This window comes from Mytilus edulis, chromosome 2, assembly GCF_963676685.1.
Source record: "Mytilus edulis chromosome 2, xbMytEdul2.2, whole genome shotgun sequence".
NCBI classification, from domain to species: domain Eukaryota; kingdom Metazoa; phylum Mollusca; class Bivalvia; order Mytilida; family Mytilidae; genus Mytilus; species Mytilus edulis.
The window spans coordinates 50,829,787-50,846,755 of record NC_092345.1 but is presented as its reverse complement, the minus strand read 5'-3'; the positions used below and the strand labels follow the sequence as shown (position 1 = coordinate 50,846,755).

Genomic DNA, 16,969 nt, shown 5'->3' with positions numbered 1-16,969 from the left:
AAAAATTACTGTTACAGTAAAAATTAAAAGCAAAAATTCTAGAAATATTTCAGATATATATGGAAGGTATCCGTTGTTATTTAGTGGTGTACATGTAGTAATGTACTATAATTATATTATTTATCTATGTATTTCTCTGTCCTAAATGTTATTTCTACTGTATTACTGTCATGTTATGTCATTTTAGCGGTAGTTTTAACATTACCATATAAGCGGGAGGTTTGGCTAGCCATGAAACCATTTTCACCCATCCATTTTTCTCAAAATGTCCTGTACAAGTTAGGAATATGGCAGTTGTTATCAAATAAATCTATGCATGCTGTTTATTTTTTTTTTGCTGCACTTCAATGTTTCAATGTTTCCATTGTTCTATGTTTTCCTCTCATAGTTGATGTGTTCCCTCTGTTTTAGTTTATAACCTGTATTTGTTTTTCTCTCAATCGATTTATGACTTTTGAACAGAGATATATTCTTCTGTTGCCTTCGTAACATTATGTATGATTAACTGACCTATTTGTTCTCTTTTGGTTGGTACTACATATCTCCATTTCTGGAACACAGGGAACACTTCTCTCAGAATGTATAGTACAGGAGCCATTAGTTCACCCTCTATTTCATGTTCAAAGAAAGGCTGAAAAAATAATAAATAATTAAAATTAAAAAAACATAAAATAATATTTCATTTAAATCTCTTAAGTCTGCTTTATAGTTAATAGTTACTTGGAAAACATACGTAAATTTATTAATCAATTAGACTTAAACACTATAAAGTCTAAAAATTTTGCAGGGTTCTGGAAAATTACCTAGGGATATGCCTTTATAGTTACTGTAGTAAGATTGGATGATTTTGTAAAATTTATATCTTCTCATATGTCTGAACAATTTAATATTGCATACTGGCAATATCTTTGTACTGATTATCAGGTTGTCTGCATATTGATATTTTACAATCTCAATATGCAGATAACCTGGTAATCAATTTATCGGTCTGCATTTGCGTCTTTTTTTTATGTTTTTCTTTGTTTCACCAGCAAACCAGAAGATGACTCGATAAGTTCAGGTCAAACTTATCAACGTCGGTTCAAACATTACGACGTCACTGATATGTCCCTGTCAAAGTTTTTAAGGCTGAGTCAACGTATTTGACGTCACAAAGCTGTGATATGCAATTTTATTAAGAGCCAAGCAGAGTGATATAGACAGTGGGACAAAAGATAATGTCTTTTATACAAACTCACCTGAATCAAGTTAGACATAAGATCAAGTAAAGAGCATGTAACAGGGTAGTGACCTTGTATTAACTCTGTACCAGCCAACAACTGACCATATGATCCAGCACTGACTTCTTGGCCACTGAAAATAGAGAAAGGCTGCATAAATTCTGATCAAGAAAACACAAGAGACCACATGACCCAGTAAAGCACTGAGCTCTTGTTTATATTACCATGTCGGGAATGTGAGTTGTTTTTCACTCCTTCCATTGGTTAATAATGTTTTTTTAGACTACCACTTTTTTTTAATTTATCCAGTATTTTTATTAGATTCTTTTTACTTAATTAGAAAAGTTGTTTTTATTCTTATCCAGCTATCAAGAGACCACAAAGTCAGCACTTAGCTCTTGATTACTAAAAGAAGAGCAAAAATTGTTTTAATTATTTTTACTCATTTGAATATTAAAACTGAAAATTCAGAAATTATTCAATGCATTTATGATTGTGATTTTGTCATTTTAGACTTACATGGGAATTTTAATTTTGAACTATTGAAAAAAATCCTGTTTTATTTATTTAAAAAATTTCAAAATGCAAGTTTAAATTATTGCAATTATAACCCTGTCACCTTTTTCGCAACAATAAAAACTTTGCAATAATTTCTGAATTTACAGTATATGTAACAAATATAATTTTGTTAAAATTCCAAGCAAAGAACATTGGCATCCTACCTTACGACTTCAGCATAGTTGTCTACATTTCCTGTGAGATATGGTAACAATCCTGTTTGTTTCATACTGTGCCATACTTGTTTGGGATGTATCTTAGCAACACACTTCAGACAATCTATACATGATGATATCAAATCTAGTGGTACAGGAGTAAATCTTGAGAACCTATAAAGGAAAAGCATCATGCATATAAAATTCTCCTTTTTGTCGATTCCTTTGAATAACTGGTAAACTTGGATATGCATGATGGTGCTTCATTAAGCTAAGACATGTTTACCTAAACGGTTCAATTATCAGGGTCTAATTTAAGTTTCTTTTTTAGTGTTCCATGCCAGATTAAATTTTCCACAATTTATCATACCTAGAAGGTGTTTCTCCAAGATTGTATTTTCCAAAAGTGGTAGTAATTTTAAACCTTAGAAATATAATACACAACTCTTAAATAATATATGCATAATGCATTTATCAAACCAGAATACAAGAGTGTATTCAAGAAAAGCTAATCAATCCTAAAATCTAATAACATGCTTATTTGTTACCTCCCTTTAATGGAAGAGTAATGACTATTTTGGCTTTCCTATTTGTTTCAAAGTATTGTCAATTGTCAAATATAACAAAATTTTACCTTAAATTAACATAATAATAATAATAATAATAATAATAAATTCTTTATTTAAAGAGGGTAAACACAGTTAGTTACAATTACTAATCTTCCCTGAGGCCCTCATATACATGTATGATGGTGACGTTCCCTTGTCACCATCTTATGGTGTTTATATATCTCAACTTGTACGATTCGCTCGTGTATGTAACAATGTATTAGATTTTAGCGAGAGAAATTTATGTATTACTGAAAAATTATTACACCAGGGTTTTCGATATCACAAACTGGTCAAAACATTTACTAAATTTTATCACCGGTATAAGGAAATAATTCGTAAATATAACTCAACATGCAGACATCTTATACGTTCAGGTATTTCACATCCAAAATTTTATGGAAATATTCTTTATAAAGCACAAAAATGTCAGTATTCTCCTCAGAAACTAACAAAACCTTTAAATAGACTTATTAAAAGGGGATATAGTTACGATACTGTTGTCAGGTCATTAAAGATTGCATATTTTGGCTTTAACATTGATTCACTGATAGGGTCTTTGCATCGTAACTAAACACATTTATTTCTAAAAAAACAGTTGTTGGCATGACACGGGTTATGTTCTTCTCATATATTTTATGATAGTATGATACTAAACCCCTAACGGGAGGGATTGTACCTGATATTCATATGATGAAGACATAATCTTTCAATCAGTTTTATTGAGGTCTGGAGCTGGCATGTCAGTTAACTGCTAGTAGTCTGTTGTTATTTATGTATTATTGTCATTTTATTTATTTTCTTTTGTTACATCTTTTGACATCAGACTCGGACTTCTCTTGAACTGAATTTTAATGTGCGTATTGTTATTCTTTTACTTTTTTACATTGGCTAGAGGTATAGGGGGAGGGTTGAGATCTCATAAACATGTTTAACCCCGCCGCAATTTTGCGCCTGTCCCAAGTCAGGAGCCTCTGGCCTTTGTTAGTCTTGTATGATTTTAAATTTTAGTTTCTTGTGTATAATTCGGAGTTTAGTATGACGTCCATTATCACTGTACTATTATGCATATTTTAGGGGCCAGCTGAAGGACACCTACGGGTGCGGGAATTCTCGCTACATTGAAGACCCATTGGTTGCCTTCGGCTGTTGTTTGCTCTATGGTCGGGTGGTTGTCGCTTTGACATATTCACCATTTCCTTTCTCAATTTTATGCAATACAAGTAAAAACAAAATGATAATAATAAGAGAAAAAAGCAAACATACAACATATAAACACAATTGTTTAGACATAATAGTTCTATGTACATGTACCATGGTTAAAAGATATAAAACAGTTACAGATTGCATGTAGTAAATAGACATAGTATATACAAATCATTAAAATCATACAAGAGTAATAGTTGCAATCATTTCAGACTGAATATTGGGACTGTCTCAAGTATTGTTTTATAATTTGTTTAAAAGAATAAGTTGATGCATATACATTGTATTGCAAATACAAACTAACAAACTTGAATTCATAAATAATTATAATAGAATAGTGAATCAATCTTCAGGAAAAATGTATGTGTAAATAGTAAATTCAATGTATATGCATCAATAAAAACATTGTGTACCACAGCTTTCTTGTGTCAAGTGCAACTAAAATTTTTAAAAGATTCTAACATATTCAGACAATTATGATGTTCAGCGGTTGTTGTTTGTTGATGTGGTTCATAAGTGTTTCTTGTTTTTTTTATATATTTTAGACTGTTTTTTTTAATGGTTTTACACTAGTCATTTTTTTGGGCCCTTCACAGCTTGCCGTTAGGTGTGAGCAAGGAGCGCTCCTTGTTGAAGACGGTACTTTGACCTTTACAAATTGTGACTTGGATGGAGAGTTGAGACAACTCATGGCACTCATACCACATCTTGTTTTTCTATGAACCTGTAATGCTTATTCTCCTCACCTGTGTATAACCTGATACAGACATTCTGTAATTTGCATCAATTCATCTATAACAGCTGGGTATGAACTGATCATAGCTTTAACAAACTGGGTGATCAGTGTTACTTTAGACACAAGGCTCAGAGGTACATTGCCTGAAAAACAATTGCTAGGAATAAGTTTTTTGAAGCATATCATATATCTTAATACAAACTAACAAACTTGAATTCATAAATAATTATAATAGAATAGTGAATCAATCTTCCGGAAAAATGTATGTGTAAATAGTTTTGTACGCCAGATGCGCGTTTTGTCTACATAAGACTCATCAGTGACACTATTATCAAAATATTTAAAAAGCCAAACAATCACAAAGTTGAAGAGCATTGAGGATCAAAAGGTAATCTGTGCCTGGGATAAGAAAATCCTTAGTTTTTCGAAAAATTCTAAGTTTTTTAAACAGAAAATTTATAAAAATGACCACATTATTGATATTCATGTCAACACCGAAGTGTTGACTACTGGGCTGGTGATACCCTCAAGGACGAAACGTAAAATAGATGGTTCTAATCAGTTAACGAAAAGAAAAATCAAATGCAATTTATACGAAAAATAGAAATTCTTTAATTTTCATATACAGTAAAATTAGAAATTAATTCATGCATTAATTATTGTGATACTCACCTTGTTGCAATACAATGTATATGCATCAATAAAAACCTTGCAATAATATTTGTATTTCTAATAGTTAAATCTTTAGGTTTCTGACTAGTGTTTTTATGACTTTATTTTATGTTTCATATGTATTTTTAAAGTTATTACTGCACTGTAAATTTTGTTCTTTAAGGCTTTAAAAATAGGATTTTTATTTTTGGGTTATTGAGAAAAATACAGTTTAATTTATATTAAAAATTTCAAAATACAAGTTCAAATTAATTGGATTATAACCCTGTAGCAATTTTCACAATGATAAAAAACATAATAATTTCTGAATTTACAGTATTCTTGAACTACTCCAATACACCCTAGTTACCCTTAAGACAATACTAACCAGTGCCATTTGAAGCTTGATTTAACAGATCCTCTATTTCACAAATTAACAATTCCCAGCCATCGTATGTTACCTCCCACTGTATAATTGGTCCTTCTTCTGGTTTACCTACAAATAATGATATTTACAGCTAAACTATTATATATTTTTTTTTTTTTTTACAATCAGACAATATCTTTTACAACATGAAACAATAACCATTAATTTTCTAATCAATTTTTGATGAAATATATAAAATCAGCTTGATAAACGCTACAAAATTAAGAAAAAAAATACTGTTACATTTAGGAACTCTGTAGATAAAGGTAGATTCACTATATACCACCATCTGGGATTGTACAATAGCAGTAAACAATTGATCTAGTTATTGCATTCTCCAAGATATTTAACAAAATACCTAATATTAATGTTAATGAATCATTTTTCAAGTTGGCCATTTAAGGGGAGATAACTACTATCATAATTTTTTTTAAATCAAATGATAGTGAAATTTTCTTTTTCATTTCTCAAAAGTTTACAATTTTGGAGGCACTATTTTTTCTATTTATTTTCTTAAAGCATATTATAAAACTTATCTGCTTATAATTTATTTAAAAATTCTATCTCATAGATTTTTTTTATTTACAAAAATGTGTTTTTTCATGAACAACCTTGTGCAAATAAATAAAATATATGCTCTTACCACTGTCTTGTACATTATAATCTAGATAAAATTTGGGCAATTTTCACAACTTGTATTTTGAAAAAAGCACATTGACACATATTTTTTACCCAATTTAAAAAAAAAAATCCAAAGTGAAATCTCAGGAAATATATACCAAAGATCCACCTTAATTCGCACTGGGAATTAGTCCTACAATTTGATCCAATTTTTGCCTAAAAACCAAATTGAAGAAACAATATATGTTCTTACCACTGTCTTGTAATATCTGTCCGTAGGTTCCTGCATCAATTTTAAAATCTTCTGTAAATAAAAGATAATACTTAATAAAATGAGTATATTATAGTCTAGATAATACATAGAAATTTGGCTTGTTGTTTATGAAATCAAAATGATAAACAAATCAAAAGACTGGTGTGATCTAAAGGGTTTCTAAATGCATCTTTGAAATAAAAAACATGACTATTTCACTGGGGTAAATGTGATCTCCGTAACTGCAGTTACGTATATCAAAAGATGGCAGACGAAGTTTCTGATCAATATTTCTTTTGTCAATTCTGTAATAATTCAGTATTATTCTTGGGTATTTCATGCCTTATTTAAAGTATTACTAAGTTTGAAACTGAAATACAAAGCATCTTTTCATAGTTCAACCGCTAAATGGAGAAATGATCATTTCAAAAAATCGCAAAGATATGGGTAACTGTGTAGACTGATATCCGTAACTGTAATAAACGTTGAGTGAAGGACATCCGTAACTGTTGAGTTACATTGTTTCTGCTTTATTCATTATACTTGATTTAATAGTAAGGATCATTTTTTTTTTTCCGAAGTAAAACTCATAAATTCCCTCAAGTACCTTCCCACGTTCACTTTGTTTGTGTAAACTATTTTTTATTTGTATCCGCCTGTTGAGTTAAGACTTTTTAACTGATTTTTTAGTCTGCTCTTATGTTGTACTGTAACACCACTGTCCCAGGTTAGGGGGAGTTGAACGTCATCTTACATGTTTAACATCACTATATTCTGTATTTGCCTAGGCCAGACCCATGTCACGTGAGCCTGCAGTTCAATGATGGTCGTGAGTTGCTGTGTTACATATTTGCTATTTGTTCTTTTTTTGTACATAAATAAAGCCATAACTTGACTTGTTCGAATTGTGTTACATTTGTCTTTTCGGGGCCTTAAATAGCAGACTATGCAGTATTGGCATTGCTCACTGTTAAAGGCCGAATGGGGACCTGATAAATGTTAATTTTTATGTCATTTGGTCTCATGTAGAGAGTTATCTTATTGACACTCGTAACACATCTTCCTATTATTATATATATGTTCAGGACGAGAAGCATGCCGCATGCCATCTATTGACCACCGTCAAAGAGTTGTTACAAGCACGGAATAATCTCTACATGAGGCATCTGATTAAACGACCCCATTCTGACCAGACGTGGATGCGTACTTGTACATCCCAAAAAGCAAAACGGATGCCCCACTTTTGCTACGGTTTTCGGGGAGGTAGTCCAATGGAGACCATTTTTTCCAATCCCCAGTCACTCTTGGTGGTCTTGAAATTTAGTGGTTAGGTACTTGTTGATTATGATCAGCTGTGCGTGCTATTGTGCTATTTGGTTTTGTCTTTGTATATTGTTAACCTTTACTCTATGTTACTGTTTAAATAGTTTATTTTGGGGTGTCTCAGTATTCATACATACCACAATTTTGTTACGGTGCTATGGTCATTTTCTACTTTTGCCTTCAAATTTGTTTTAAAACTTTTGTTTTCTATGCATTCAGATGTTAAAATAATGTTGACTGTGATACATTGTACCCCAAATTTTGATATTTTGACCGTTTGCTTTACCCAATAATTGTTTTTAATATAATGGAATTCTATGTGAGTCTGAGAGTCATTGACTCTCATACAAGTGAGAGACTTAGCTATCTATAATAATGCCAGGTTTAATCTACCAGTTTCTACATAAGGTAATGCTTGTAACAAATTAAGAATACAGTTGTTATCAATTGGTTTAGTGTGTTAGAGGTTTTAGATTTTTTTTCATTTGCTAAAAGACTGTTCGTTCTCAATTTTTCTTAATATTTCATCTAATGCTGCTGACTATATAGAAATACAGAATTGGAAGCCTGATCAATATTTTCACATAATAATTTTAAAGATGTCGAAAAACAATTCTTATTCATGTTTATCACACTTTAAATATCTGGAGACATTTATTTCTGTTCAAACATGATTGAATTGTGTAGAAATAAAATCAGTTACGGAAATCAATATTTGCACTTATGTATATCATTGACAATTTATTTACTTCAGTTACCCATATCATCACCATATTTTTGATGGCTGTTTTTTTCCATTTCAGCGGTTGAATTATAAATAAAACATTTAGTATTTCAGGTTTCAGTTTCAAATTTAGTATTATGTTAAAAAAGACATGAAATACCGAAGAATAATACATTATTATTACAAAATTGACAAAAGAAAAATTGACCAGAAACATCGCCCGCCATCTTTGGATATACGTAACTGCAGTTACGGAGTTCACATTTACCCCAGTGTATTTGATTTGGTTTAATATGCATTGAGCTAATTTATTTGAATAAGTCATACACATGAATGAAGTTTGGTTAATTGTTAGGGGAACTAAAAATTCTTCATAAGTGATGATAGATAGTTTACATGTTTTATATCTATTGATATCCCTTTAACACCTGTGCAATGATTTAATTGGCTGAAAACAATTTTTTTATTCCATATAAAAGGTAGAACACAAAGTATTGATTTCTTTATCTAAACTAGAGGCTCTAAAGAGCCTGTGTCGCTCACCTTGCTCTATGTGACTATTAAACAAAGGAAGCAGATGGATTCATGACAAAATTGTATTTTGGTGATGGTGATGTGTTTGTACATCTTACTTTACTGAACATCCTTGCTGCTTACAATTATCTCTATCTATAATGAACTTGGCCCAGTAGTTTCAGTGGAAAATGTTAGTAAAAATTTACAAATTTTATAAAAATTGTTGAAAATTGACTATAAAGGACAATAACTCCTTAGGGGGTCAATTGACCATTTCTGTCATGTTGACTTATTTGTAAATCTTACTTTGCTGAACATTATTGCTGTTTACAGTATATCTCTATCTATAACCAGATGCTCCGCAGGGCGTAGCTTTATACGACCGCAGAGGTTGAACCCTGAACGGTTGGGGCAAGTATGGACACAACATTCAAGCTGGATTCAGCTCTAAATTTGGATTGTGATTAAATAGTTGACACAGCATAGGTTTCGGACACAGAATGAATGTGTTCTAATGAACTTTAAATTTTTGTTTTCTCTGAGAGCAATTCACTATACTGTTGAATATTAATCCTCTCCAAAAAATGTTTGAAGAAATTTTCTTTTTATTTATGAAATTACAAATTAGAAAAATTGAACGCAATTTTTTTAATCACATCCCCCTTTCCCTTATTCCAAAACTAATCTCAATTAAAATTTCTAATGGAGTTTGCAACAATAACTACTCATTTAAATACATCATAAAATATTAAGATGTAAAAAAAACTGCTTGTTATCACTGAATGGTAAAGATTATTTTAATTTATCATTTGTTAGTAAAAAGTGAATATACATTGTATATTGTATATAACAAAGATTTAAGTTGATTCTGGACAAAGAAAGATAACTCCAATTGAAAAAAATCTTGCTATTGCACAATATTGTGAAATTAGATATTTCTTGCTTACTATTCTGGACAAAGAAAGATAACTCTAATTAAAAAAAATAATTTGCTATTTCACAATATTGTGCAATTAAATATTTCTTGCCATTGCGCAATACTGTGCAATTGAAAAGACTTGCTATTGCACAATACTTAATACAATAATTTTAGGTCCTGATTCGGACCAACTGGAAAACTGGGCCCATGATAAAAAATCTAAGTACATGTTTGGATTCAGCATATCAAAGAACCACAAGATTTCAATTTTTGTTAAAATCAAACTAAGTTTAATTTTGGACCCTTTGGAGTTTAATGTAGACCAATTTGAAAACAGGACCAAAAATGAAGAATCTACATACACAGTTAGATTTGGCATATCAAAGAACCCAATTTATTCAATTTTTGATGAAATCAAACATAGTTTAATTTTGGACCCCGATTTAGACCAACTTGAAAACTGGGCCAATAATCAAGAATCTAAGTACATTTTTAGATTCAGCATATCAAAGAACCTAACCGATTCATTTTTTGTCAAAATCAAACTAAGTTTAATTTTGGACCCTTTGGACCTTAATGTAGACCAATTTGAAAACGGGACCAAAAGTTAAGAATCTACATACACAGTTAGATTCAGCATATCAAAGAACCCCAATTATTCAATTTTGATGAAATCAAACAAAGTTTAATTTTGGACCCTTTGGGCCCCTTATTCCTAAACTGTTGGGACAAAAACTCCCAAAATCAATACCAACCTTCCTTTCATGGTCATAAACCTTGTGTTTAAATTTCATAGATTTCTATTTACTTATACTAATGTTATGGTGCAAAAACCAAGAAAAATGCTTATTTGGGTCCCTTTTTGGCCCCTTATTCCTAAACTCTTGGGACCTAAACTCCAAAAATCAATACCAACCTTCCTTTTGTGGTCATAAACATTGTGTTTAAATTTCATTGATTTCTATTTACTTAAACTAAAGTTATTGTGCGAAAACCAAGAATAATGCTTATTTGGGCCCTTTTTTGGCCCCTTATTCCTAAACTGTTGAAACCAAAACTCCCAAAATCAATCCCAACCTTTCTTTTGTGGTCATAAACCTTGTGTCAAAATTTCATAGATTTCTATTAACTTAAACTAAAGTTATAGTGCGAAAACCAAGAAAATGCTTATTTGGGCCCTTTTTGGCCCCTTATTCCTAAAATATTGGGACCAAAACTCCCAAAATCAATACCAACCTTCCTTTTGTGGTCATAAACCTTGTGTTAAAATTTCATAGATTTGTATTCACTTTTACTAAAGTTAGAGTGCGAAAACTAAAAGTATTCGGACGACGACAACGACGACGACGACGACGCCAACGTGATAGCAATATACGACGAAAATTTTTTCAAATTTTACGGTCGTATAATAATATTCAAGATAATAACTAAAATCTGCAAAATTTCCTTAAAATTACTAATTTGGGGGCAGCAACCCAACAACAGGTTGTCTGATTTGTCTGAAAATTTCAGGGCAGATAGATCTTGACCTGATAAACACTTTTACCGCGTGTCAGATTTGCACTAAATGCTTTGGTTTTTGAGTTATAAGCCAAAAACTGCATTTTACCCCTATGTTCTATTTTTAGCCATGGCGGCCATCTTGGTTGGTTGGCCGGGTCACGCCACACATTTTTAAAACTAGATATCCCAAAGATGATTGTGGCCAAGTTTGGATTAATTTGGCCTAGTAGTTTCAGAGGAGAAGATTTTTGCAAAAGATTACTAAGATTTACGAAAAAATGGTTAAAAAATAACTATAAAGGTCAATAACTCCTAAAGGGGTCAACTGACCATTTTGGTCATGTTGACTTATTTGTAAATCTTACTTTGCTGAACATTATTGCTGTTTACAGTTTATCTCTATCTATAATAATATTCAAGATAATAGCCAAAAACAGCAAAAATTCCCTAAAATTACAAGTTCAGGGGCAGCAACCCAATAACGGGTTGTCGGATTCATCTGAAAATTTGAGGGCAGATAGATCTTGACCTGATAAACAATTTACCCCACGTCAGATTTGCTCTAAATGCTTTGGTTTTTGAGTTACAAGCCAAAAACTGCATTTTACCCCTATGTTCTATTTTTAGCCATGGCGGCCATCTTGGTTGGTTGGGCGGGTCACCGGACACAATTTTTAAACTAGATACCCTAATAATGATTATGGCAATGTTTGGTTAAATTTGGCCCAGCAGTTTCAGAGGAGAAGATTTTTGTAAAAGTTAACGACGCCGGACGACGCCGGACGCCAAGTGATGGGAAAAGCTCACTTGGCCCTTCGGGCCAGGTGAGCTAAAAATAAACATAAAATTATTGTACTTTATAGCCAAGCTGATATGCTCTTACAGAAAAGAATACCATATCATATTTCCGAAAACATCAATTTAACAGTAAATGCATTTCTTTTAATACAATTATTTTGAAGAAACTAATTTTGGAATAAGTCAGTTATTCCGCTTTTTACACAAATTTATTGATAAAATATAGACCATTGAAGTATTTGTTGATGACAGAAATATGTTCAATCTTTCTGTGAGACTAATTGGTCATGAGAAAAACTTTGCTGATCTATAACCAGAAAAAGATCTTAAAATGGTAATTAAAAAAAAATGTGCTAATGTAGTAGCGTCATTTTTACGCCTATAAAATAATAGTAAAAATATCTTTAAAGTTCTGTAATTAATTGTATTTATTATAACGTTTAACTCTAGAATTTTGATAAAGGAATATTATTATTTAAATCAAATCTACACTTTACTTTTTATATTGAGTTCATGAATATTCAAAAGGTTCTTACTTTAAATTACGTATTTGATTGGTCATTGTGATACGCGGTCAATTTATATTTTGTATTGACCAGGTATATTTTGCACGGGAACTTGAAAATTACAGACGCATTGTATTGTATCCCGAATTATTACCTGTTATGTTTTCATTCATTGTGGACACAACATATTACATATTGATGTAAGTTAACTTCTTTATTGTATAATTAGTATTTTTCACATGTAAATGATAAAGTTAGCAAAGTTTCTATTATATGATTTCGTTCTCCTCGTAGAGTTTGGTTATTACATAAGTATGATAGATGTACCCGAGAATCTTTTATTTAGCTTAGTGCTACATGTATTTTATTATCTACCGTTAATTTGTCACGATAGAATATAGAACAAGATATTTGCTTAGCTATTTGATTATTGATACAGATAATTTATATTTCATAAATGGCGGCATATTAGACAAAATAAGGAAAAGTGTTAAAGTGGATATTTATTAGTACACTTATATTATACATTGAAATGATAGAAGTCTAGCTATGAATGAACTTGAGTTATTTTGTCATATTGTATATTTTAATATTTTACTAGTCCGAATATTTATGATTGCATTTTGGTTTTAGGACTCCATTGATGTAATTATATAAAGAATGTATTAGTGAACTGTGCCCTGTCCTTGCCAGTAAAAACTCACTCCACAAGTGGTAAGAGTCAATCTATTTTTAACTATGTAATGTTGTAAACAAGACGTTATGGATTATTTCCCTTTAAATATGCGGTTTTAAGCATATTTAATATATTGGCTTAATTAGTCTTTATGAGAATAGTATCTACATTTTAATTATTGTTGTAATGTAATTGTATGTAAAGAACAAACAATATATTATGTTCCGATCAGTTTAATGTTATGTTCGCAGTTTTAACTTTAGTTTTGTACCGTACACATAGTAAAACAGTAAACACTATATAGTATATTATTTACGATGAATGGTTACATTCTTGTGTAGTGTATAACAATGAGAAGTTAAAGTACACGTAACATCATCTCACTGAATGTCTATTATATGTATTCGTAGAATAGTACACAATCTTAAACTGCAATGTATTTTACCATTACTATATGTGATAATGTGTAATTTAAGATACTTGTGTTTTATAATAGAACTGTTATTTGTAATTGTGATATTGTTATTTCAGAGTTTATTTTTATACTACTGGTGTAATAAATCATCCGAACCCTAAACAGAGTTTGTTATATCTTTACCCAAGAACCGACCCTGTTACACTAAGACGATATATATTCTGAAAACAGATTCACTGTTGACATAAAGATATCCCCAGATATTTCATAACAACAACTTACTCCCAGAGAAAGGAAATTTGTTTCTTGCTAATTTCCAGATGGCTGGATCTTTAGTAGCCATGAGATCAGCTGCATAATTCCTGTCAAGAGGTTCTGTATATCTTAATAGGTTCTTCCAGGTTTCATAAATCTATAAGTTAAATTGCAAAATAAACAAATTTTGTAATGCTTGAAGTTAAATGTTTTTCACATGTGTACAGACAATACAAGTTCATCATATAAATATGTATAAAAAGGCAGTTATTCTAAGTTATATTTATCATGTGGAAGGCATTTTAATCATGGAAAAAGCATTTATTTACGACAAAAATTCATTGCACACATCAAATGCAATGTAATTTTTATCCCTATTCTTCATCTCAAAGTTACTAAAATGCCTTTCACATGGAACAAAGGCTAACACTTCTCTTTAAGTACTACCATTAAACTTCAGCTTAATTTTTCTCAGAGTTTAATATTTTTGTTATTTTACTTTTTCTTTTGATATCTCTTTATCCGTTTGTAAATAAAACTGATTGTCAAAAATGACTTACCCTCTTTGCACTGTCTTCATTTGCTTCTGACAAGGAAGTGCTAAACAAGACCATTGTTGTAAAATCCAATGGGAATCTTAGTTTGGCTGACTGGAATACAGTTCCTAAACCTTCATCTAAACCCTAAAAAAATCCAAACAATTATAAACCAACTAATTCAAATGACTTTCATAAGTAGACCAGATGTTCCCCAGGGCGCAGTTTTAAACGACCGCAGAGGTCGAACCCTGAACAGTTGGGCAAGTATGGACACAACATTCAAGCTTGATACAGCTCTGAATTTGGATTGTGATTAAATAGTTGACACAGCAAAGGTTTCTGACACAGAATGTATGTGGTCTAATAAACTTAAATTTTTTATTTTATTTTTTTGCTTTTGAGCAATAGACTTTGCTGTTGAATATTTATCCCCTAAAAAAAGATATAAGAAGGAAATTCTTTTTAATTTCTGAAATCTGAAATGAGAAAAAAATTAACCCCCCCCCCCCTGATTCCATATTCCAAAATCAATCTCAATTCAAATTTCTAATGGAGTTGGCAATAAAGGAGTTGGCAACAATAACTACTCATTCAAATACATCATAAAATATTAAAATATAAAATGATATAGTCATGGTTAAAATTAATATTAATTAACAGTAACTTTAAAAAATAAATTTACAACTAAACATCTTGAAAACTACTAAAATGCTTATTTAGGCCCATTTTGGCCCCTCACTTAATGTTTGAAACCCCCCATGGAGTAAGAACCCCAAAACTCAGTTCCAGTCTTTCCTTTCTAGTAAGAAACCTTAAGTAAGTATAATTTCAGAGAGATCCATACACTTAAACACTAGTTATTGTCTGTAAACTAGAAAAATGCTTCTTTTTGGCCCTTTTTTTGGGCCTATAGACCCTTATTTATAAATGTTCAGGGATAATAACCCCAAACTGAATCAAAGCCTTCCCTTCGTTATATGGAACCTTGTGGTACAATGACAGAGAGATCCATACAGTTAATACATAAGTTATTGTCCTGAAACTACAAAAATGCTTGTTTTTGGCCCCTTTTTGGCCCTTAATTCCTAGACTGTTTACCACATAACCTTTAAAATAAATCCCAACCTTCTACTTAATGGTATTGAACATTGTGGTACAATTTCAGAGCAATTGAAATACTTATACACAACTTATTGTCCTGAAAATAGATAAATGCTTGTTTTGGGACCCTTTGGCCCCTTAATTCCTAAACCGTTTGAACCATAACCCCCAAAATCAATCCCAACCTTTCTTTTGTGGTTATGAACATTGTGTTGAAAAAAATTTTGATTTCTATTCTCTGATACTAAAGTTATTATCCGGAAACCATCCGTCTTCGGATGACGCTGACGACGCTGTGATACCAATATAAGACCAAACATTTTTAATTTTTGCGGTCGTATAAAAAATAACATAAAAATTTAACTTCTTCTATATATTATGTAAGCATATGAAGAGAGAAATAAATTCATAAATTTATGGCAGTGAAGTTGACAAGAAAGGTCTATCTAAATAATTTGTTTTTTTAATTTGGAAGCTGTTATGTGTAAATATAAAGACATATCTAAATACAGTACATTCCGGTTATTTGCATAGCCTATTTGTCAGACGAAATTATGCAATAAAGCGGAGTATGCTTATATCCGAAATGCCAAATTACGGAGTCAAATAACATCGATAGTGCAGATCAACAAAGAAGGAAGATGAACGTCCATAGTCCACTTACAACATATTGAATGCTTATTTATTCTAATAAAAGTTATTTGTCTAGTGTCATACATTTTATTTCATTGTGTATTCTTTCAATAAAGATTATAAACACATTTTGTTTAGTTTATTTATGTACCGATTTTTCCTTTACCTGAGATACGAAAATAAATTTGTTCTAAAAATAGATTTGTTTCTATGACCCAGATGTACAAATTACATTGTTACACCTTGTTTAAAATAAACTGTTTAACAATACTACACAGTTTATAATCATTGTAAACAATAATTGTGCAATGAACTGCCTTTGATATTCAGTATTTACCGATTACACAGTGATGTGACACTGTTACTTTAACACCGCTAGTTGCGTTTATGCAAAGCAGTTCACAGGTGATGGGGCCATGCACGGGTTATTTGCTGGACACGAGTGTTGAAAGTGAGAAATATATAATAATCAGAAGTTAATTTTCTTTTAAAAAATATTAAAAAGAAAAGATTGATGTATAAAATTCTTCAACCATATATAAAAGCCCTGTAATATTTAACATAAATGTAGATCACCCAAGCTGAATTACGAGATTACACATTGGATAATGATCGATAATTAGCAG

General features: G+C 31.0%; 1 protein-coding gene across 2 annotated transcripts in view; it reads right to left on the bottom strand.

The window, feature by feature from the left end:
- The window catches only part of LOC139510203 (nucleoporin NUP188-like), an 83,347-nt gene that overhangs the window by 31,800 nt on the left and 34,578 nt on the right, over positions 1–16,969 (bottom strand). For both annotated transcript variants that reach the window (XM_071296662.1, XM_071296663.1), the window contains exons 17-24: positions 14,631–14,753; positions 14,098–14,227; positions 6,436–6,486; positions 5,523–5,630; positions 4,494–4,626; positions 1,943–2,107; positions 1,239–1,353; positions 511–631 (exon numbers count right to left, since the gene is read on the bottom strand). In XM_071296662.1, coding sequence (XP_071152763.1) covers positions 511–631; positions 1,239–1,353; positions 1,943–2,107; positions 4,494–4,626; positions 5,523–5,630; positions 6,436–6,486; positions 14,098–14,227; positions 14,631–14,753 — 946 coding nt within the window. The remainder of the gene's footprint in view (positions 1–510; positions 632–1,238; positions 1,354–1,942; positions 2,108–4,493; positions 4,627–5,522; positions 5,631–6,435; positions 6,487–14,097; positions 14,228–14,630; positions 14,754–16,969) is intronic.